The sequence below is a fragment of the Oryctolagus cuniculus genome, chromosome 5 (assembly GCF_964237555.1).
Source record: "Oryctolagus cuniculus chromosome 5, mOryCun1.1, whole genome shotgun sequence".
Taxonomy (NCBI): domain Eukaryota; kingdom Metazoa; phylum Chordata; class Mammalia; order Lagomorpha; family Leporidae; genus Oryctolagus; species Oryctolagus cuniculus.
The window spans coordinates 126,989,148-127,011,104 of record NC_091436.1 but is presented as its reverse complement, the minus strand read 5'-3'; the positions used below and the strand labels follow the sequence as shown (position 1 = coordinate 127,011,104).

The window sequence follows — 21,957 nt, the reverse complement described above, 5'->3', positions numbered from 1 at the left end:
GCCCTTCAGAACAAAAAAGCACCGCAGGACTCTCAGTGCAGTTAACATCCTGCCATCCGGGCACTTGCCCCCTGCCCTCTCCCCAAGAACCCTGTCCCCACGGCGCCAGCCTCCCCAGCTGCCGCCTCATTAGTGGCGCTTCCTCCTCCTCCTCCTCCTCTCAGCTCCTAGACCTCTTTGACAGTGAGGATCCCCGAGAGCGAGACTTCCTCAAGACCATTCTGCATCGCATCTATGGCAAGTTTTTGGGTCTCCGGGCTTATATTCGTAGGCAGATCAACCACATCTTCTACAGGTGAGACCAGGAGCGCACTCAGGAGCGGAGCCAGCCCCTGCTGAGGTGGGGCGGGAGCAGGGAGGTAGGGGAGACTCTGCCGGCTGATGGGGAGACCTCAGCGGTTGTGAAGAGCGCGCTTTCTCTCAGGTTCATCTATGAGACGGAGCATCACAATGGGATTGCCGAGCTCCTGGAGATCCTGGGCAGGTGAGAGGCGGTGGGGCACGTTCCTAGAAAGGGTGGGAGACTCATGGTGCCGTGAGCTTGGATCTGGCCTTTTGGCCCTAACAAACCTCGTGCAACTCCTAGCATCATCAATGGCTTTGCCCTGCCCCTTAAGGAAGAACACAAGATGTTTCTCATCCGTGTCCTGCTTCCCCTTCACAAGGTCAAGTCACTGAGTGTCTACCACCCTCAGGTGAGCTACCTGCCTCCGGAGGAATTCCCGTGGGATGGGGGTGGCATAGTGAGCAGGTGGGCTAACTCCTTCACACCTCCCTTTGTATGCTGGGACCTTGAGTCTGTCATCGACCCCTCTGAGCCCTGCACCTCACCGCCTTTCTACCTCTTTTGCAGCTGGCATACTGCGTGGTACAATTCCTGGAGAAGGAGAGTAGTCTGACTGAGCCGGTAATTCCCTTTCCAGCTCCGGGGTCCACCTGCTGCCACCAGCTTCACTTACTATTCTGTTCCTACTGGTCAAGTGCCCTAAGCGGGTGCTCAGGAGGCCTGCGGCCTGACAGATGTCATGATGTCCTGTCCAAAGGAGAAGGGAGGCCTGTATACACCCAGGGAACAGACCTAAGCCAGAGAAACATGAGCAGTCAGCTGAAGTCCCCCTTGCTGTGCCCACCAGGGTAGGGGTGTTGGAGGGCAGGAAGGCTTGCCAGAGAACCACACAGGTATTGAGAATGGTCCGCCTCCTCTTCTCACAGGTGATTGTGGGACTTCTCAAGTTTTGGCCCAAGACTCACAGCCCCAAGGAGGTGATGTTCCTGAATGAGCTGGAGGAGATTCTGGACGTCATTGAGCCTTCGGAGTTCAGCAAAGTGATGGAGCCCCTCTTCCGCCAGCTTGCCAAGTGTGTCTCCAGCCCCCATTTCCAGGTGAGCCTCCGACCCAGCCTGTCCCAGCCCCTGCCTCCCAGAAGCTGAGAAGGGCGGGAGCAGGCAAGCAGCACCCCCACCAAGTCCCGCCTCTCCCCACCAGGTGGCAGAGCGCGCTCTCTATTACTGGAACAACGAGTACATCATGAGCCTGATAAGTGACAATGCTGCCCGTGTTCTCCCCATCATGTTCCCTGCACTCTATAGGAATTCCAAGAGCCATTGGAACAAGTAAGACACAGGCGGGATGGGGTAGGTGGCAGGATCTGATTTTGGAACCTTTGAGGGTGTGGAGAACTAGAGTGCCAGGGGCCTCAGCTGGTCACTCAGCAAGTGGGGCTGACGTCCACTGTGTACTGACAGGACCTGAAATCAGCTATCCCCAGGACACCAAACAGCAAAGCAGGGCCTCTCTAACACCACTCCCTGTGGCCAACTGTTGTGTAGGTCACATCACAGCTTTGGGTAACTCCACTTTCTATGAGAAGCCAACACGATCCCCTTAGAGCGTTATGTGTACAGAATCCCAGAGCAAGCAGTACGTGGTACAGATGCAGTTCATTCTGCTGCTGAAAGGCCATCAGTGTGGGTTACAGTGGGAAATGGTAGGCAAGCTTTAAAGCATGGAGGAGGGGAAGGATGGACAGGTGGGTGGGTGTCTCAGGTCACATGCGTTAGAGCTATTTGCTTAAACTGTACAGAGGTTTGAGAAATAAATGGGAGTAACAAATGAGACAGTGCGAGACAGCAAATTGGAGTGGGGTGCTAAGGGCAGGCGCTGTCTCCTGTATCTCACCTTCGTTCCTGGTGGCAGGACAATCCATGGACTGATCTATAATGCCCTGAAGCTGTTCATGGAAATGAATCAGAAGCTGTTTGATGACTGCACACAACAATACAAGGCGGAGAAGCAGAAGTGAGTGCCTCTCTCCCTTTTTCACCTTCTGCCATCACCTCTCTGCTTCTAAGTCCAACTCTAATCCTCTGTTTGCTACCTCAGGGGCCGGTTCCGAATGAAGGAAAGAGAAGAGATGTGGCAGAAGATTGAGGAACTGGCCCGGCTTAATCCCCAGGTGAGGTTTTCTGCCAGTGTAGAGCCGGGAGCCCCACGTGGAGGAGGAGGAATAAGCAGACAGGTCACAGGCCACTGGAGCGGCACTCACTGCTCGTCCACGCCTGCTCTCCCCCTTAGTACCCCATGTTCCGAGCTCCTCCACCACTGCCCCCCGTGTACTCAATGGAGACGGAGACCCCCACGGCAGAGGACATCCAGCTTCTGAAGAGGACAGTGGAGACCGAGGCCGTGCAGGTGGAAGGCGCTGGGGTGGGGCTGGGCAGTTGGAGCAGAAATTACGGACAGACGGGGAGGGCAGAGACAGAGCAGCAGAGGCCACAGATAAGGGAGAGGAGGGGCCGGCATTGTGGTGCACAGGGTTAAGCCACTGCGCGTGAGACCGGGTGGAGTTCTGGGTACCCGGCCTCAGCCCGGCCCAGCCCCAGCCACTGCAGCCATTTGCAGAGTGAACCAGTGGACGGAAGAGCTCTCTCTCTCTCTCTGGCACTATGCCTTTTGAATAAATAAATCTTGAGAAAAAAAGAACTAAGGGGAGGAAACAGGTCACGCAGAAGTGGTCACCGCTGCTCGCCTGTGCCTGTCGTACACAGATGCTGAAGGACATCAAGAAGGAGAAGGTGCTGTTGCGGAGGAAGTCGGAGCTGCCGCAGGACGTGTACACCATCAAGGCGCTGGAGGCGCACAAGCGGGCGGAAGAGTTCCTAACTGCCAGCCAGGAGGCTCTCTGACCCCTCACCTCCCACCACGGGGCCACAGCCCACTCGGCCCTGGGACGCTGCCCCGGCCCTCCACCCTCGCTCCCTACCAGCTGACTTGGGCAAGGCAGTGCCTCTCTAGCTAGAGAAGGAAGCAGGCGCTTGAAGCAGGGACATCCAGAGTGTTCCCGCCTCTCCCCAGAGTGTTCACGCCTCCCTGTGGCTAGCGCAGACAGGGTGAGCACTGATGCTCAGACAACCTGGGGATGCCTGTCCCCCTCCTGCTCCTAACCCCACAGCTACCTGAGGCTGCTCTGAGACATATACAGGAACACGTACGCTCCTCTCCCCGTCCCTCCATCCTCATTTGAACTCCAGGTATCTCTTCCTCTCTCTCCCCTGCAGAGGCTTATAGGGAGCTGCAGGAGATGATTCTCACCAAAGTTACGTCCAGCTCTGTTGGCCCCTGGAGTAGCTGGAGGGGAGCCAACTCCCAGCAGCACAAATGAGCCCCAGCCCCAGCAGTGTGCAGGCTGATGAGGTGGTATTATTTCCTCTTACCCCCTGCCTGACCAAGACAAGGGAGGTCAGAAGGAGAAATGATGAATTTACGGCCCAGATGGACCAAGATGGGGGGATGAACAAACACCCCACCCTGCGCCCTTTCGGTGAGCAGCAGCCCGGGGATCACGAACACGGAAGGGACCACCCTGGGACTGACTGCTTTCCTGTGCGGCTGCTTCCCAAAGCCACAAAGAAGTGGGGAGCAGTGCCCCAAGGCGCCCCAGACACCTATTTATTTCCTTGTTTGTGCTGATGCTGGGCAGGCTCTCACTTGTCCCTTTTAGGCACCTTGGAGGGGCAAGGGGCTGAGGAGGGCTGGACCCAGGTTCCAGGGGCACAGGCAGCGTGGGTTCTGGCTGTGTACATAGGGTGCTTTATTCTCCACAGAGTAATACATGCCAAGGTCGGTGGGGCTTGGGCCGATGTCCCCATATGTACAGAACTGAATAAAGTGGGTCTCTGAGAAGTCTGATTTGCCTTGATGTGGAAAGGGAGACGGGGAGGGTGGACATTATAACCAGAGGTGTTCAGTCCCGTGCTGCTTCTGGCCTGGAATGTCGGGAGGGAAGGCAGCGCTCACTGTGTTCACTTCCAGGCAGGGGAGGCCTGCCGGGCTTGCAGGGCTTTCTGGACCACGTCCTCCCACTGGGCATCTGAGATCTCCTGAGCCCAGGCAGGAACCCCTGGTGCTGGCAGGCTCACTCCAGCCATCGTCCTTTTCACCAGCTCCACGTGTTCTGAAATCACAGGCAGAGGCCAGTCAGGGAGAAGAAACAACAGGACCAGCTCCCTTCCCCAGTCCTATCCGCCCAGAGCCTGTGGGCCGGTGGGACCCAATGTCACTTCTAGGTAAGCCTGCCCATATAGCAGGAAGACACTTCCCCTGGATTCTGAAGTGTGCAGAATCTGAACTATAAGGAAATACAGTGCTCCGCTGTAACTTCCCTCACTGGACTGGGCCAGTCTGTTTCCTTCATAATGATTCCAGAATGATAGAATGATCTTTTTTTACCTGGATCCATGGGAATAGAGCTGTGATTGCCCAATGCTGTGGCTCCCTCCTCCTCTTCATCCTCACTCTCTAATGGGGGGTCTGGTAAATGAAGCCCCAGGGCCTGCAGAGTCGGGGGGTGGGGTGGGAAACAGTTCCAGTCCAACCCAGGGACTCCGGCTTTGCCTACTCAGGGACGATCCCTCCTCGGCCATACCTGGATCCGATCCTGGATGTCAGCAACTATATCCTCCGCGTCCCCCACCGGTGCCAGCTCCACCTCCTCTTGTTCAGGATCTTGGTTCAGGGGCTGGTAGGAGTAGCCAGCTGGGCCTGCCCCCGTTTCCTCCTGCTCCTCCTCGGGCTCCTCGCTGCTCCAGTCCCCAGTGCCTTCTGTAGGGCCCTGATGCGGTCCCAGTTCTTCCGTTTGATTGGGGAAGATACGCTCAGGGCCCATGGTGTCTGCCCCTAGGACTACTGCTGCCATCCGGGAAGGGGCTGAAAGACAGGGGAGGCCAGAGGGTAGGGACGCGATGAAACCAGGCCCACCTTCACGCTCTCACTCAGCTACTTCTGGGCTCCTTTCGCGTCCACAAAACCAGTTCTCTTTCCCCAAGGTTCCTGCATCCTTCTCCGACCTCTCCTTCCCCTAAGTCGGAGCTCCACCACCCTCGCTAAATGAACAGCCCGAAGCCCTGCCACCTCCTAAAATAACCCCTTCCAGAATGCCCCTCACCACGCCCTCCCCTGGAAACCCTGAGACGCCCCCCTAGAAAGGACGTATCCGCCTCCCTTCTCCCCTCTCCCAGGGCTTCCCTTCGGTACCGCTTTGGCAAAAACCTTTCAGGCCCAAGGGGCTTCCCTCGTATCGCCCAGCAGCGACGCCCCCCACCCGCCCCGACCAACTCTCGGCGCTGGGGTCTCCGCGCGCCTCACCCTCTCAGAAGCCCTCGGCCAAGCCCGCACCTTCACTTCCGGCGGGGAAGGACGTGAGGGAGCGCCCAGTTCTGCAGCCCCGCCTTGTGCTCGTGACTGACGCGCGCGGGGCCCAGGAGCCCGCCCCTTGCCCCGCCTCCCCCATCCCCTGACCGGACCATAAGGACTACATTACCCAGTGAGCGCCACGGTCTTGACACAGTCCAGCACATGCGCAAGAGCTCTCCTCGGGCTCCTGCCCTCCCCACAGCCCTCAGGTCCCCTCAAGGAACTTGTGGACTACAAGTCCCGGAAGGCTTAGGGGACCTAGTCCCGACTGCACGTGCGCGCCCAGCTGCCCGCCGGAAGGACCGAGCCTGGCTGTGTTTATCTCGTTGGGGACTGAGGCGTCGGTTGGCGCGCAACGGGTTCTAGGCTGCAGGCAGCGCGAGGACCCGCGGCCCCGCCCCGGCCCGGCCTGGCAGGTAGCCTGGGATGGGTTCAGGGGCAAGGAGGAATTGGGGGGCTGGGGACGCCCATGCCTAGGGCTGGAGTCGTGGGGGAGGGGCCTGAGAGTGATGGGGTGGGGGGTTGGGAGGGACCTAGGGGGATGATGGGAAAGGAGAGAGTTAATGGGGAGAGAAGGCCTGGAGGAGGGTGGTGGGGAGACCAGTGGGAGAGACCTGATGGCTGGAGGGGGCCCTTGGGGAAACTGGGAGGAAGACTGGGTTAGGAGAACGGGGCCGCTGAGCATAATTGGGGCGGGGAGGGGGAGAGGAAGAGGGAGGCTGTCGTGTGGGGGAGGGGAGGCTGGGATGCCTGCAAGAAGACGGAGACAGAGCTTTTCGGAGAGGAATGCCCGTGGCTGAAGGGGATCAAGGAATCTTAGATTTTCTTCCTTTCGTGGAGATGGATGGAGGGATGGCTGTCGGGTGGCGCTTGGAATTGTGGGAGAAGGAGAAAGGCGAAAATGGTAAAGCCTTCCGGAGATGAAGAAGGGCCAGAAATGGGGGATGAGCATTGGCCAGAGACCAAGGAGAGGAAGTCGGTGCCTTAAGGGAATCGAGGAAGCTTGAACGCGCCACAGTGACGATGGGTGGTGACCCAGAGCTGAAAAGAGCCCCCGCCCCGAGCTCGTTCTGGGGTCTGAGTTGTCCTTAGGGAGGATAGCTTAGCTAACCTTTCTCCACCTTTGGCTGCAATTGCTTGCCTCTTTGCTTTTTTTTTTTTTTTTTTTTTTTTAACTTTACCTGCTAGAACTGAAGGTAGATGAAAACCTTCCATCCCGAAGCCCTGCAGCCTCCTAATTATCCCCACAAGCCTCGATCCAAGGTGTTTTGGATTGGGAATGGAGTAATGAATTGAGGGTAGCTTTCCAGTGGGGCTGTTTCAGATGGGCAGGGTGGCTATTTAAAGCGTGGGGTGTGGGATTGGGGGAGGTTGGGGGGGAGGAGGGGTGATGGGCAGGCCAGCTGGAAGTCATTTCTCTTTCCTGCAAGGGGCCTCCCTTCCATGAGCTTTTTCTGTGCCTGAGGTTCTGCCTGGCTCTTCCCTCTGCCAGGAATTCTTGAACAGGGAGACGATCCACCCAGACTCAGCAGGTGCCTGCCAGCAGAGGCACTGCCAGTGGCGAGAGGATTTGCCTGAAAGAGCCCTCAGATGTCCCCATTATCGCTAGGCTGGCAGCTTGCATTTAAGAAACCATGACCTCTCAGGCCTGGGTCTTTGTCTCATCCTGCCCGAGGGCATTTTTGCTTCCCAGTCCCATCCTCCTTTCCGGGGTCCAAGTGGGGGCCGAGCTGCTGGAAATGGGTTGTTCTCCTGTAACACGATCGGAGGTTTGGGACAGTGGCAAGAAGAGAGAAGGCCTCCTCCCCGTCCTCAGCAAACTTAAACTGTTCGGGCTTAAGTTCCTAGTCTTGGCAGCATGCCAGGCACAGCTGTCAAAGGAACTCCTCGTGCCCGTGGGGGGCCCTGGGTGACCCCAGTGACAACAACAGCTCAGCCTGACAAGAGCTCTCTGCGAGGGGCTAACCAACCACAGTGTCACAGAGGTCCCCGGCCTGGGTTGGGGCACTGTCCCATTCTAAAAGCCTAAAAGCTTTTCTGCTTTAAAGCATCCATGCCAGCTTTCAATGGACCGTCTGGGCTGGCTAGACTATTAATAGCTGTGAGTATTTTGAGATCCCTCTCCCCACCTTTAAGAGCACAGGGATTCTTCGAGAGGTGGCAGTAAGCAGAGCGGAGACGAGAACACACCCGGCCTGGGAAGGGAAGGGGGCTTGCAGCTTGCGCCAAGCCAGGCACCAGGGGGTGCCTCCATGAGTAGGAGGCAACCACAAGCCGCAGATTCTGAGCCAGCAGTCAGGTCGAGGCGGCCCCACCCTTTGCTGTTGAAGAACAGAGGAGTAGGGATAGCTCCCTGACCTCGGCAGCTCCTCTGGGGCAGGGCCAGCCACCTGAGCTGTGCCTGGTGTCCCTGCCGTGGGGTGGTGTGGGAGGGCCCCCAGGGTGACACTTGGAGGCAAGGGCTAGTGCTGGGCAGTCGCGAGGAGCTGGTCAGGAGACGCCTTCCCTGAGGAGCCCTTGTCCCTGACTTGCGTGCAGGTAGCAGAGGCAGCAGGCCGTGCCGGGGGGGCATGTTGCTGTGACCAGTGACCCAGGGGATGTTACGGTGGACAGTGCACCTGGAGGGCGGGCCCCGCAGGGTGAACCATGCTGCAGTGGCTGTCGGGCACCGGGTATACTCCTTCGGGGGTTACTGCTCTGGCGAAGACTATGAGACACTGCGTCAGATAGACGTGCACATTTTCAATGCAGGTAAGCCGAGCTTGCACCATCGTTGGGTGCCCATATCGGGGGCCGGGGGGAATGGGTTGGCTGGGTTAGGTTTGGCCATGTCTCTGTGGCCAAGGGGATTAGGGATGAATGTCTGGGTTGGGGAAGAATGGACAGGCTGAAGGAGATTCCCAGGACTGAGCAGAGCTGTGCCCACAGTATCCTTGCGTTGGACAAAGCTGCCCCCAGTGAGGCCCGCCGTCCGTGGGCAGGCTCCCGTGGTACCCTACATGCGATATGGACACTCAACCGTCCTCATCGACGACACAGTCTTCCTTTGGGGCGGGCGAAATGACACCGAAGGGGCCTGCAATGTGCTCTATGCCTTTGACGTCAGTGAGTATGGGTGTCAGAGAGACTGTTCTGCCAAACGGTGCCTCGGGGGACTGGGGAACAGGGCAGCCCAGAGCTAGGAGGGCGTGTTGGAGGGGCTGCTGACCCGAGCCCTTCTCTCACTTCCTTCAGATACTCACAAGTGGTCCACACCCCGAGTGTCGGGAACAGTTCCTGGGGCTCGGGATGGACATTCGGCTTGCGTCTTGGGCAAGATCATGTACATATTTGGGGGCTACGAGCAGCTGGTATGTCTGGGAAGAAAGAGGGTTAGGCTGGGAAGGAGGAAGAAGGGGACTTTTGGGTGGGTGGTGGAATGAGAGGCCCTGGCTTGTTTGCAGGTTTTGACTGGGGAGGAGGGTTGGAGGATCAGAGAGACCATTGGCCCCCTCTTCCTTTCTCTTCCCACTCAGGCGGACTGCTTTTCCAATGACATTCACAAGCTGGATACCAGCACCATGACATGGACCCTTATCTGTACGAAGGTCTGCCCTTTCTTCTCCTGGATCCCTCCTCCATCAAACGAGTAGTCGGACGCTCAGTGAGAGCAGATCCCTTCCAGCCTCTGTGCTGATCCCCTTCCCCGGTTTCTCTGTTCCTGCCAGGGCAACCCTGCGCGCTGGAGGGACTTCCACTCAGCCACAATGCTGGGCAGTCAAATGTACGTCTTTGGTGGCCGTGCTGACCGCTTTGGGCCATTCCATTCCAACAATGAGATTTACTGCAACCGCATCCGCGTCTTCGACACCAGAACCGAGGCCTGGCTGGACTGTCCCCCGACTCCAGTGTTGCCTGAGGGGCGCCGGAGCCACTCGGCCTGTGAGTGTCTGAAGTCTCCCTGCGGAGCCCCCTCCTGCTGCCCCCCTCACTCACGTGCCGCTCTCCTTCCAGTTGGGTACAACGGCGAGCTGTACATCTTTGGTGGCTATAACGCAAGGCTGAACCGGCACTTCCATGACCTCTGGAAGTTTAACCCCGGTAAACAGCACTACCCTTGGGGAGGGACAAGGAGCAGTTGAAGTGGGAGAAAAAGGAAGGGTGAGGGGACGGGGGATGGAGAAGGTACCTGGGCTGGGCAGATACTGAGCCTCCCATGTACACTTCTCTTTAGTGTCCTTTACTTGGAAGAAGATTGAACCGAAAGGGAAAGGGCCATGTCCCCGCCGACGCCAGTGCTGCTGCATTGTTGGTGACAAGATTGTCCTCTTTGGGGGTACCAGGTTAGAAAGGGAGATGGGAGGGCTCAGGGAAGGGCTGAAGTCCATGGAAGTGGGGAGTGTTTGAGGCAGAGGGCCTGATGGGTAGTTTTCCCCCTACCTTCAAGTCTCTCTTGATACCTACAGTCCATCGCCAGAGGAAGGCCTAGGAGATGAATTTGACCTCATCGATCATTCGGACTTACACATTTTGGACTTTAGTAAGTATAGTTTTGCAGTGCTCCTGTCCCCAGGGTCCCTGTCACTGGGTGACGAACCTCAGGACTGGATCCTCTGCTCAGTTCTGACCATCTCCCTCCTCCGACTCCTCTCTCTTAAAGGCCCTAGTCTGAAGACTTTGTGCAAACTGGCAGTGATTCAGTATAACCTGGACCAGTCGTGTTTGCCCCATGACATCAGGTACAGGGAGTGCTGGAAAGACGGGAGTGGATGAGGCTGAGGGAGCAGCTGGTCTCAGTGTGGAGGACACTCTGCTGGAGATGCTGTATAGGTGTGGGGCACGCAGTGGAGGGAGGGGAAGTTACCGCTCGGACTTGGACCCACAGTCGTTAGCACACTGAGAACAACTGAGTCACTCTTAGAACCTGCTGCAGAGTCAACACCTGTGTAGGAGCCTCTGCACCACATCCGCGCCACAGTTAAGGGGGGGCCTGGCTACTTTGAATTCCATTTTCAGATTCAAATCAGTCACCAAAAGTTACCTTGTATATAAGTCATTCTGAGACACTTCGCTCTCCTTATATCAACTCACTTTCCTTAACTCTCAGTTGCCCAGTCTCCCCACTGAGTATCTGATACAGTGTGCAAGGCTGAACTGGTGGAATGGACTGGCCCGTGTGTCACATGTGCAGGAACCCAATGCCAGGCACACTGTTTAGGATCCTGACTTAAGGAGGCCCTTGGTCAGTCTTTGTCGAATGAAAGCATTGTTGAGAAGAGAGATTTAATTTTAATTGGTGAGGTGGGTGGGGAAGCTCGGGGAAGGATAGGAGAGTTGAGTCATGGCTTTAAAAGGATGGGTGTTGACAGCAAAAATAGGTATTTCTGTTGGGGGTAAGGTGGAGGGTGGCGGGTGGACTGGTTGGATCTGAGCAGAGCAAGAAAGGTAGGTTGGGGCCACAGATCCCAGGTGCCTGGACTCAGAGTGTATATGAACAGGAAGTCCACATGAGCTTGCAGGCCGAGGAGTGTTTGGTACTGGACTTGGTAATGGGTGAGTCTGTTAAACCTATTAGGGCTAAATGACAAGGTGCTGTGGGTGGTTAGCTTTAGGAAGATGGAGGGACTGGTGCGGGCACAGCTTGGGGTGAGGGCTCCCCCATCTGTCCCTTCTGCTCGTCATTGCTGGCTTTCCAGGTGGGAGCTGAATGCCATGACCACCAACAGCAATATCAGCCGCCCCATCGTCTCCTCCCACGGGTAGGAGGAAGTTTGCCGCCTCCCCTCCTGAGCCTGCTGTTGTCTTCACTGCCCCTGCCCCTGCCTTTCACCTGCCTGCTCCTTTGGACCCTGGACTCAGTATACCTCCACGTGGACTTGTTGGACTAGAGGTGTTTCTGTGCTGTGAATTCAGTGGGGAGCTGTGGGGGGAGGGTCCGGTTCCGCTCCCTTCCCCCTTGGGCCGAGGGCCCCTTCCCCGTGGTGCTCTGTCCCCGTCCACCTCTTGATTGCTCCTGGGCCTCTGCTCTGCGCCAGGCCAGCCAGGCTCTGCTGGGAAAGGAAGGGAGTGGGAAGAAAGTGAGCAGTGTCCGAGCCTCAGGAGCGCCCCCTCCCTTCCGCCTGCCCCGTCCCCCTGCTTGAGCCGTGAGCATTGGCTGGGAACTGAGAGGAGTCGCAGCTGTTGGCATGAAACCTCCTTCTCCCCGACCTGGGAGGCGGGGACCAGCAGATAATCCTACCCTTTCCGAGCCTTCGCTGCACCGAGGCTCAGCCAGCTCGGATTTTATAAAAAGGAATTAAAATCTCCAAACGTGTGTGTCTTTGTGGAACGCCGCGGGGATGGCGGGGGTCGGCGGGAGCGGAGAGGGGAGGCCTCCGAGGGTCTGGCTTCGCAGCGAAGACTGTTAGGAAACCAAATGCCACCAAGACTTGCCCAGCTTGCGACCCGGCTAGAAGGTCGCAACGTTCCCCCGAGCAGGCTCTCCTTGGGCCGGGCTCCCGGCACCCCGCTGCGCAGTGTTCTGGTCTTTCATCACCTGCTTCCAACGCGGCCTCCGGGGACGCCGGAAGGGGCGGGGCGCGGGCCGCCGCGAGCGGAAGTGACGCCATTCCTCGTGGGAACGCCATGGCAGCGACGCTGAGAGCCGGGGCTGACGCCCGACATGCCCGTAAAACCCAGGATGCCGGGGCCGGGGAGCCCGGGGCAGCGACCCACAGCCTACCGAGGGGTGAGGACCGGAGGCCCGCGGGGCGGGCCGTGGGGGGCGAGCGCTTCCGGGGTTCGGACGCGCCGAGTCGGGTTTCTACAGAACACGCGGAAGGACCGCGGTTCCTGGGGGTTTGGGTCCGGGTCAGCGAGTTCCTCGGATGCTTACTGAGCATCCGTCAGCAGGCACAGCCCTGGCTGCCGGAGATGCCGCAGCGAGGGACAGCCTGGAGTTTTGCTTTCAGAAAGGGCGGTGAACAATAAAAATAAAAAGGCAAGCAACGCCTCACATCAAAAGGCAGACGCCGAGTTGTGTTACTGGGAGGTAGATGTTGTGGCGTGTGGATTATATCAGCTTCCTGAAAAGGCGGCAAGGGCTGTGAAGAGAAATAAGGCAAGGGAGGGGTAGCAGCTTCTCATGAGGTAGTCAGAGAAGGCCGCGCGGCGGAGGGGGCAGCGACACAGATCTGGGGGAAGCCCCCAGGCAGAGGCGGTGGCCAGTGCCAAGGGGCTGAGGCTGGAAGCTGCCTTCCCAGGACCTGCCAGGAGGCCTGATGCTGGGAGGATTAGTGGGGCATGCGATTGGAAACTTTACATGGGGCCAGGTCGTGTGGGGACCTGGGGCATTGAGAGATGGACGGCTTCATGGAAGCCACTGGGGAGCTCAGTTTGTGGCAGTGATAAGATCAGGATTCTTCTTCGTTGCCTCGGGCTAAAGTGAGGAGCAGAACTTTGAGAGCGACTGGAGGTCCAGTGAGGTCCGTGCACTGAGAGACGCTGAGTCCATGGACGGGACGTTGGCCGTAGTGACCAAGCAAGGGAGCCAGAGAGCCTGTGCGGAAATCTGTGAAGAACCAATTTAATTTTTTAAAGATATTATTTATTTATTTGAAGGGTAGAGTTACAGACAGAGAGAGGGAGAGACAGAGAGAGGTCTTCCATCCACTGGTTACTCCCCAGATGACCATGATGGCCAGAGATAGGCCAATCTAAAACCAGGAGCCGGGAGCTTCTTCCAGGTCTCGTATGTGGGTGCAAGGGCCCAAGCACTTGAGCCGTCATCCACTGCTTTCCCAGGAGCATTAGCAGGGAGCTGGGTTGGAAGTGGAGCAGCCGGGACTCAAACCAGTGTCCATATGGTATACCGACACTGCAGGCAGCAGCTTAACCTGCTACACCACAGCACTGGCCCCTAAATAAGTAATTTTTTTTTTTTAAAGGAACATCTCTTGCTCACTTTGGCAGCACATATGCTAAAATTGGGGTGATACAGAGATTAGCACGGCCCCTGCACAAGGATGACACCCAAATTTGTGAAGCATTCCATATTTTTAAAACAAACAAAAAATAAATAAATAAAAAGGAGCAGCCCAGGACTAGGGCTGTGGTGCAGTGGGTTACAGCCTCGGCTACAGGAGCTGAAGCCCTAGAGCCACCTTTCACTGCTTTCCAGGAGCGTCAGCGGGAACCCGGATCCTGCGTAGATCAGGATGAAATCCCAGGCTCTTGGCTTTGATTCGCCAGCCATTGTGGCCAGTCAGAGAGTAAACCAGCAGATGGAAGATCTCTCTCTGTGTGTCTTTGTCTCTAACTCTGCCTTTCAAATAAGTAAAATCTTAAGGTTTATTTAGTAAATAAATAAGTAAGTAAGTAAATCTTTGAGGCCAGTGTTGTGGCGTACATAATAGGCTAAGCCTCTGCCTGCAGCACTGGCATCCCATATGGGCGTCTATTTGAGACCCAGCTGCTATACTTCCTATACAAATCCCTGCTAATGTGCCTGGGAAAGCATTGGAAGATGTGCCACGTCCTTGGGCCACTGCACCCACTTGGGAGACCTGGAAGAAGTTCCTGGCTTCGGACTGGCCCAGCTCCAGCCACTGGGGTATTTGGGAAGTGAACCAGTAGATGGAAGATCTCTCTGTCTCTGCCTCTCCCTCTCTGTAACTCCACCTTTCAAATAAATAAATACATCTTAAAGGAGTGAACCAGCAGATGGAAGATCTCTCCTCTCTTCCTTTCTCTCTAACCTTGTCTTTCAAATAAACAATCTTTTAAAAAAAGAAAGATCTGCCATTTGCTGGTTTATTTTGCAAATGCCAGCAACAGAGATGGGCATTATGACAGCAGGTTAAGCTGTACTTGGGATGCCCTCATCCCATGTCAGGGTGCCAAACCTTGTTTCTGATTGAGCTTTCTGCTAGTAAATGTGAGAGGCAGTAGATGATGGCTCAAGTGCTTGGGTCCCTGCCATGTATGTGGAAGACTGCATGGACTTCCTGGCTCCTGGCTTCCTCCCGGCCCAGCCACAACTGTTACAGGCATTTGGGGTGCAAACCGATGGATGGAAGGTATCTGTGTTTCTGCCACTCTGCCTTTCAAACAGATAAAAAATAAATGCACATTAAGAAATAAAAAAAGAAGGAACTGTGGCTTGATCTGCTTCTGACCTTAGGCATACTCCTTCCTTAGCAAGTTGAGGCCCCAAGTAGATGAACAGCTAGGGAGTCAGGTGGTGGTGTAGCCCCTTCACAGCCTTGCCATCTGGGAGCTCCAGTAGTTATTGGGGTGCTGGTGTCTCTCAGGAGTGGGAATCGCTGAGCTGAACCATGTCCCTCCTCCCCTGCCACTCCCACAGATATGTCTACCTTGTCATTTGAAGAGCTGTTGGAGTTGCAGAGCCGAGTGGGGACTAAGGCATACAAGCAACTGGTAGTCGCAAACAGCACGAAGAAGCAAGGTTCCAGACCACGCGTGCAAAATGCGTGTGTCGCAGATAAGCACAGGTGAGCAGCAGCGTCTGTCCTAGGGGCTGGAGGGTACCTGGTACCTTAATAGGCATCTGCTTTTTTGGAGGGGGCCGGCAGGTGGAAATCTTCTGACCAAGGCAGGAATCCCCTCGAACTGTCCTTCAATTTCACCATAGGCCTCTGGAAATGTCGGCCAAGGTTCGAGTGCCATTTTTACGTCAAGTTGTTCCCGTCAATAAAAAGGTGAGAGGAGGCAGGAAGCAGTTTCTCAGGAAAGGGAGACCAAACGATGTGTTCTAAATTCTCACTGTTCTCTCCAAAGGTGGCCCGGGACCCCCGCTTTGATGATCTGTCAGGGGAATACAATCCTGAGGTGTTTGATAAAACATACGAATTCTTGGATGGCATCCGAGCTAAGGAGAAAGAGGTATGCGTCGTGAGACTCGTCCTGGGCTCAGCTTAGAGCGTTGGGCAGAGGAGAGCAGTGGGCAGGTGTAACTCTTGAATTTGGTTGGAATAGTCAAATCCTGGCTCATCAGTCGGCTGAGCGACTGTGGCCATCAGCACCCGACCTCTTTGCTTTGGTGTTCTGATCACTAAAAGGGTCGTCATAACCCTGTCTCCCAGTGTTACTGAGTTGCTGTATATGAGCCCCCTAGAATAAAGCTGACAGTCGCTGAGTGCTGTCTGTCGTGTTGCCTTGCGGATGTGCAGCTTGTGAGAAAGCAGTTGAAGAAGCACCGTTCTGGGGAGGAGCGGGAGAAGCTGCAGCAGCTGCTTCAGCGGATGGTGAGCGGCGGATGAGGGCCAGTGGCTGGGAGAGCGCTTCAAGGCAGCGGGCGAGGTCCTCCTGCTCACGCGTCCCTGCCCTCTGTCTTCGCTCCTCAGGAGCAGCAAGAAATGGCCCAGCAGGAACGAAAACGGCAGCAGGAGCTGCGCCTGACCCTGAAGCGCGAGCGGCGGGCTCGGGCCCAGCAGGGCCACCGGCCGTACTTCCTGAAGAAGTGTGAGTGTGGCACAGCTCTTGCAGGCTGCTTACAGGGACCATGGGGGCATCCAGCAGATGCCTTCAGGGAACCCATGGTGGCTCCATTCCAGGGTAACGCGGAGAAAGAGAAATAATAGGAGTTGTGTCTGGGCTGGTATACCTAACTAGATGATGGCGGGAATCGTTGCTTTCTCTGTGTTACACACGCCTCTGGCTCCCCCAAGCTGGGTCAGGTGCGTGGGAGGCGCCCTCGTTGGTTGGGTTGAGTAAGACTGGCATCGTATCAAAAGTCAGCTCGCTCACACACCCTCTGAACTCCAGGGGTTGGTGAATGGCGGGCAGCGTGGTGGCCGGGAGGCGCTGACCTGGAGAAAGGGGAAGGAGGTGGACTTCCTCGTTCACCAGCTGGCTTTCTCTGTGTCTGCAGCGGAGCAGCGCCAGTTGGCCCTGGCTGAGAAGTTCAAGGAGCTGAAACGCAGCAAGAAGCTGGAAAGCTTCTTGAGTCGCAAGAGGCGCCGAAATGCAGGCAAGGACAGGAGACATCTGCCTCTGAGCAAAGAGTAGTCGGGAACTGCCGTCTGCCCTGCTGCTGCCCAGGAGAGATGGCTCTGTGGGGCAGCGTTGGGCTCGGCCTGTTCTGGTTCCTTCCCGTGGACACGCGAGGATCACAGCTGCCCTTGAACTCGCTTGGCTCAGAGGAGTCTGGAGGGCTCTCGGACCGTCCCAGGGCTGGACAAGGAGAGCAGCTCAGCCTTCTAGACTACACTGCCTCTGCTTGGATCTGCTCATCATCACGGCCCCCTGTCCTTGCCGATGGTCGCAGTACAAAACCAGAGGGGCTATGGAATCCATTCAGGCCTTCCAGGCCTGAGACTGTGTAGGAGCCGCTTCATAAACATTTTTGTTACTCGCTTTTTTGTTCTTGTCATCATGCTTATTCGTGAGCTGTGTGAGTGGCCTAGGTGTAGTGGCTGTGTGTGGGAGTAGGCAGCAAAGGGCCTCGTAGGCCGGGAAGTCAGGTCAGCCTCTTCTACTTAATCTGCTTCCTCCAAAGATGACTCAGTCGTGTACAGGGGGACAGTCCCAGGCTTGGGTTTGCATGAACCGGGGAGGCAGAAAGTGTAGACAGAGAGCTTCCACTCAGACCTCAGAAATGTCTTTCTGATGAAACGTCGTGGAACACGAGCTCACAGTTAAACACACAGCATGCTGGGAGAGAAACGGCCATGAGCAAGAGTTGTTGGGAACAACAGGCAATAGAATCAGACCAGGAAAGATGACACGGGGTAGATGACAAAATAGAAAATGTAACACTCAGGTTTAAAGGAGAAGTATGACTAATGAATATCAAAAGGGACCAGGCTGGTTTGATTAAAAAGTGAAACTTTTAGGCTGGCACCGCGGCTCACGTGGCTAATCCTCTGTCTGCGGCGCCGGCACACCAGGTTCTAGTCCCGGTTGGGGCACCAGATTCTGTCCTGGTTGCTCCTCTTCCAGCCCAGCTTTCTGCTGAGGCCCAGGAAGGCAGTGGAGGATGGCCCAAGTGCTTGGGCCTTGCACCCGCATGGGAGACCGAGAGGAAGCACCCAGCTCCTGGCTTCAGATCGGCGCAGCATCAGCCGATCTCCGTCAGCGTCAGCGCAGCAGCCATTTTGGGGGTGAACCAACGGAAGGAAGACCTCACTCACTCTCTGTCTAAACTCTGCCTGTCAAAAGATAAGAAAAAAAAGAAAAAAAAACTTTTAAAAGTGAAAATGCACTAGCTGAAGTCAGAAATGTTATTTTAAGCAGCAGATTAGACTTCTCCCTAAAGGGAAAATGAACTGGAAGTAAATCAGAAGAAATTAGAGATGGAGTACAGAAAGACAGAAATGGAGACTAAGGAAAGATGGTTTTGCAAGGAAGGTGCAGTGAGAAGGTTTGACACATACAGTTCCAGAAGGAGAGACTGAAAGATGCTGAGAATTGGGCCCAGCGTTGGAAGAGGGGCTAAGATACTGCTTGGATGCCCATATTCCATATCAGTGCCCAAATTCAAGGCCCAGCTCTGCTTCTCAGCCTGCTTCCTGCTAATGCTCTCTGAAGACAACAGATGATGTCCCCAATGCTTCAGTCCCTGCCACCCACGTGGGAGAATCAAATTGTTGGCTCCTGGTTTTGGCCTTGCCCAGCCCAAGCTATTGTCAGTATTTGGGGAGTGAATCAGCAGCTGGGAGATCTGTCTACCTCTCTCTTTCTGCCTTTCAAATAAACATTTATTTATTTAAAAAAAAATGGGCTGAGGAGTGGGTGTTTGGAATAGTGGTTAAGTCACTGCTTGTGATGGGTCCCGCCTACACTTCTAATCCAACCTCCTGCTAATGTGCACTCTGGAGATGACAGATGATAGCCCTAATGCTTGGGTCCCTGCCACCCACATGGGAGAGACCCAGATGGGGAACCTGGTGCCTGGTTTCAGCCTGGCTTACCCTGGTTGTGAGCACTGGAAAGTGAACCAGTATATAGGAGCTCTGTCTCACTGCCTTTCAAGTAAATTTTTAAAACTGCTTACAAGCTGAGAATTTTCCAGAACTAGTGAAATTTGTAAGCTTTAATCAGGTGGGTGTTAACAGCACAACAGGTCAATAAACTGCCACCTATGATACCGGCATCCCATATAAGTACCAGTTCAAGTCCTGGCTATTCCACTTCCAATCCAGCTCCATGCTAAAGCGCCTTGGAAAGCCGCAGATGGCCCGAGTGTTTAGGCCCCTGGACCATGTTGGGGACCCGGATGGAGTTCCAGGCTCCTGGCTTCAGCCTGGCCCAGCCCCAGCCGTTACAGGCATTTGGGAGGTGAACCAGCAGATGGAAGACTGACCTCTGTCTTCCTTTCTGTAACTCTGCCTTTCAATTCCTTTAATTTTTTTTTTATTTATTTATTTTGACAGAGTGGACAGTGAGAGAGAGACAGAGAGAAAGGTCTTCCTTTGCCATTGGTTCACCCTCCAATGGCCGCCGTGGCCAGCGCGCTGCGGCCGGTGCACCGCGCTGATCCGATGGCAGGAGCCAGGTACTTATCCTGGTCTCCCATGGGGTGAAGGGCCCAAGCACTTGGGCCATCCTCCACTGCACTCCGGGGCCACAGGAGAGAGCTGGCCTGGAAGAGGGGCAACCGGGACAGAATCCGGTGCCCCGACCGGGACTAGAACCCGGTGTGCCGGCACCACAAGGCAGAGGACTAGCCTAGTGAGCCGTGGCACCGGCCTGTAACTCTGCCTTTCAAATAAATCTTTAAAGAAAAAAAGAATCAAGGGGCCGGTCCTGTGGCACAGCAGGTTAACGCCCTGGCCTGAAATGCTGGCATCCCATATGGGCATTGGTTCAAGACCCGGCTGCTCCACTTCTGATTCAGCTCTCTGCTATGGCCTGGGATAGCAGTAGAAGATGGCCCAAGTCCTTGGGCCCCTGCACCCACACAGGAGACCTGGAAGAGGCTCCTGTCTTCGGATCGGCACAGCTCTGGCCATTGCGGCCAATTGGGGAGTGAACTATCGGATGGAAGACCTCTCTCTCTGTGTGACTCTTTCAAATAAATAAATCTTTAAAAAAAGAACAAAAAGAATCAGGAAGTCTAATTAATCCCAAACAGGATTATTTTAAAAGGCTGGATAAATCACAAACTGTAGGACATTAGAAAACCCATCTTTTTTTTTTTTTTTGGCAGGCAGAGTGGACAGTGAGAGAGAGAGACAGAGAGAAAGGTCTTCCTTTTGCCGTTGGTTCACCCTCCAATGGCCGTCGCAGCCGGTGCGCTGCGGCCGACGCACCGCGCTGATCTGATGGCAGGTACTTCTCCTGGTCTCCCATGGGGTGCAGGGCCCAAGGACTTGGGCCATCCTCCACTGCACTCCGTGGCCACAGCAGAGAGCTGGCCTGGAAGAGGGGCAACCGGGACTAGAACCCGGAGTGCCAGCGCCGCAAGGTGGAGGATTAGCCCAGTGAGCCACAGCGCCGGCCAAAACCCATCATTTTAAAAGCTGCTTTAAGAGTAGAATTCATAGCCAGAAGAGCTAAGTTTGCTCTTTTTCAAAAAGACATTTATTTTACTTGAAAGGCAGAGTTACAGGAGAGGGAGAGACTGAAATATTCCACCTACTGGTCCACACTCCAAATAGCCACAACTGCCAGGGCTTAGAAAAGCAGTAGAAGATGGCCCAAGTGCTTGGGCCCTGCACCTGCGTGGGAGACCCTGAAGAGGCTCCTGGCTTTGGATCAGCACAGCTCCGGCTATTGCAGCCAACTGGGGAGTGAACCAGTGGGTGGAAGACCTCTCTCTCTGTCTTTCAAATAAATAAAATAAATCTTTTAAAAAAAATAAAGTCAAAAAACAGATTCTGACAACTATCCAATTCAGAACCACCGAGAAGGCTGAGGGAAGCTCTGAAAGGGGTGGGTCAAAGTGCAAGGTTCAGATGATGGTGGTTGGAAATCAATGTCCACTTCAAGGTGGTACTGGCCAGGGCTGCTGTGGCGGCGCAGTGGGTGAAGCTACCGTCTGTGATGTCGGCATCCTATATGAGCGCCAGTTGGAGTCCCCGGTACTCTGTTTCTGATCCAGCTCCCTGCTATTGTGCCTGGGAAAGCAGCAGTGGATCCCTAAGACCTTGGGCCCCTGCCCCGACCCTTGGGAAACCTGGATGGAGCTCCCGGCTCCTGGCTTCAACCTGACCTCTCTGGCCATTGAACTCATTTGGGGAGTGAACCAGTGTGGCTTCACCTGCTACACCACAGCGCCAGCCCCCAGAATCCCTTTTTTAAAAAAAGTTTGTTTTTAAAAAAGGTAGTGTTGGTTGCTCTAAGCCTTCAAACTGCTACTCTTCCCCTTCAGTGAGGATCCAGAGATGTTGGAAAAAGCTTGGCGCTTCAGTTATGTTGTTTTTATTCTAAGAGTTTTACTGTGATAGAATTCACATTTTCTATAATATACCCAGTTAAAGTGTGCAGGTTTTTTTTTTTAGCATATTCATAGGATTATGTAAACATTCCCACAATTTGGGAACATTTCTGACACTGCAGAAAGAAGCCACACCTCTGAGAGGCGGAGTTACAGAGGGAGAGACAGACAGAAGGGTCTTCCATCCGGTGGTTCACTCCCCAAGTGGCTGCAACTGCCAGAGCTGAGCCAATCTGAACCCAGGAGGCAGGAGCTTCTTCCAGGTCTCGCACGTGGGTGCAGAGGCCCATGGAGTTGGACAATCTCCCACTGCTTTCCCAGGCCATAGCAAAGAGCTGCATCAAAGTGGAGCAGCCAGGACTGGAACCGGCGCCCATATGGGATGCCAACACTGCAGGCAGAAACTTAATCTACACCACAGCACCGGCCCCCAACTCTGCCTTTTGAATAAGTACTTTTTTTTTTTTAAACTAAGCTTGTGTAAAGTATGTATTATGAAAAAACTAGGCTTAGATTTCAAAGTTTTGTGCTCTAACATAAACTTGTCTTTTGATTCCATCTCTGTGAACTTTTGGAAGGATTCTAATGGTGCAAAGCATGAGCGCCAGGTCCTCCGCAGCCCCGTTTTCTTGCCTCATCCTGAGGGCCTTCTCCCAGGCCTGTTCTCTTTCCTTTACAGACTCGGTTCCAACTCCCAGGCTGGGTGGCACACAGTTCCCTCTGGGTGGCCTCTGTGCCACCTGGCTCTGCTTCACCCTGCTCCCTGTCCTTCATGGCTGTCTCCTTGTCACCTCTGGGCTGCAAGAACCATGGATTCCTTCCCTCCTCCTCCAGGGCCCTGCCAAGCCACAGGGCTTCATCTGAGCCCTGAGTGCCCTCACCCGCCTGCCTCAGCACAGGTGGGGCC

The 21,957-nt window shown here is 55.2% G+C and overlaps 3 protein-coding genes and 1 non-coding gene across 13 annotated transcripts in view; 3 read left to right on the top strand and 1 right to left on the bottom strand.

The window, feature by feature from the left end:
* Nucleotides 1-3,404, top strand: part of PPP2R5D (protein phosphatase 2 regulatory subunit B'delta) — a gene marked incomplete at its 5' end in the record, with an annotated part of 28,684 nt that extends 25,280 nt beyond the window's left edge. The window contains 10 exon segments of the mRNA NM_001082754.1: nt 165-295; nt 425-484; nt 587-695; nt 854-907; nt 1,213-1,383; nt 1,487-1,614; nt 2,198-2,299; nt 2,384-2,456; nt 2,576-2,692; nt 3,049-3,404. Coding sequence (NP_001076223.1) covers nt 165-295; nt 425-484; nt 587-695; nt 854-907; nt 1,213-1,383; nt 1,487-1,614; nt 2,198-2,299; nt 2,384-2,456; nt 2,576-2,692; nt 3,049-3,186 — 1,083 coding nt within the window. The 3' untranslated portion in view covers nt 3,187-3,404.
* Nucleotides 3,405-4,067: 663 nt separating this feature from the next.
* Nucleotides 4,068-5,920, bottom strand: MEA1 (male-enhanced antigen 1). 5 transcript variants are annotated; one of them, XM_051854734.2, is made up of 4 exons: nt 5,820-5,920; nt 4,926-5,206; nt 4,730-4,832; nt 4,068-4,454 (listed from the first exon to the last, which is right to left on the bottom strand). In XM_051854734.2, the coding sequence occupies exons 1-4, from the start codon at nt 5,854-5,856 to the stop codon at nt 4,303-4,305; spliced, it is 573 nt and encodes a 190-aa protein (XP_051710694.1). In that variant the 5' UTR covers nt 5,857-5,920; the 3' UTR covers nt 4,068-4,302. The 5 variants fall into 5 exon arrangements, with proteins under 5 accessions (XP_051710694.1, XP_002714730.3, XP_008261148.1 ...); XM_002714684.5 differs by lacking the exon at nt 5,820-5,920 and adding an exon at nt 5,675-5,803; XM_008262926.3 differs by lacking the exon at nt 5,820-5,920 and adding an exon at nt 5,645-5,786.
* LOC100344326 (kelch domain-containing protein 3) lies at nt 5,888-17,026 on the top strand. 6 transcript variants are annotated; one of them, XM_051854733.2, is made up of 15 exons: nt 5,896-6,108; nt 8,231-8,443; nt 8,621-8,797; nt 8,927-9,042; nt 9,208-9,279; nt 9,400-9,613; nt 9,686-9,772; nt 9,906-10,014; nt 10,138-10,211; nt 15,015-15,162; nt 15,303-15,369; nt 15,449-15,553; nt 15,841-15,915; nt 16,015-16,132; nt 16,542-17,026. In XM_051854733.2, the coding sequence occupies exons 2-15, from the start codon at nt 8,290-8,292 to the stop codon at nt 16,676-16,678; spliced, it is 1,653 nt and encodes a 550-aa protein (XP_051710693.1). In that variant the 5' UTR covers nt 5,896-6,108; nt 8,231-8,289; the 3' UTR covers nt 16,679-17,026. The 6 variants fall into 6 exon arrangements, with proteins under 6 accessions (XP_008261152.1, XP_051710693.1, XP_069930184.1 ...); XM_070074083.1 differs by lacking the exons at nt 15,015-15,162; nt 15,303-15,369; nt 15,449-15,553; ... (1 more) ...; nt 16,015-16,132; nt 16,542-17,026 and adding exons at nt 7,185-7,252; nt 10,332-10,410; nt 11,368-11,980 and having other exon boundaries at nt 5,963-6,108; XM_008262930.4 differs by lacking the exons at nt 15,015-15,162; nt 15,303-15,369; nt 15,449-15,553; ... (1 more) ...; nt 16,015-16,132; nt 16,542-17,026 and adding exons at nt 10,332-10,410; nt 11,368-11,980 and having other exon boundaries at nt 5,888-6,108.
* Nucleotides 13,606-13,709, top strand: LOC127493318 (U6 spliceosomal RNA). Its single transcript, XR_007923377.1, has one exon. It is a non-coding gene; the product is annotated as a U6 spliceosomal RNA (small nuclear RNA).
* Nucleotides 17,027-21,957: the final 4,931 nt, after the last annotated feature.

What these genes read in the sequence shown, in the direction of transcription:
- MEA1 (XM_002714684.5), bottom strand. Translation starts at nt 5,789, where the DNA reads ATGGGGGAGGCGGGGCAAGGGGCGGGCTCCTGGGCCCCGCGCGCGTCA. An exon ending in ACATCCAGGATCGGATCCAG is followed by an intron (nt 4,833 to 4,925) that starts GTATGGCCGAGG and finishes CCGACTCTGCAG; the next exon opens with GCCCTGGGGCTTCATTTACC. An exon ending in CTCTATTCCCATGGATCCAG is followed by an intron (nt 4,455 to 4,729) that starts GTAAAAAAAGAT and finishes CTGTGATTTCAG; the next exon opens with AACACGTGGAGCTGGTGAAA.
- LOC100344326 (XM_051854733.2), top strand. Translation starts at nt 8,290, where the DNA reads ATGTTACGGTGGACAGTGCACCTGGAGGGCGGGCCCCGCAGGGTGAAC. An exon ending in GCGCCGGAGCCACTCGGCCT is followed by an intron (nt 9,614 to 9,685) that starts GTGAGTGTCTGA and finishes CTCTCCTTCCAG; the next exon opens with TTGGGTACAACGGCGAGCTG. An exon ending in TCCGAGCTAAGGAGAAAGAG is followed by an intron (nt 15,554 to 15,840) that starts GTATGCGTCGTG and finishes GCGGATGTGCAG; the next exon opens with CTTGTGAGAAAGCAGTTGAA.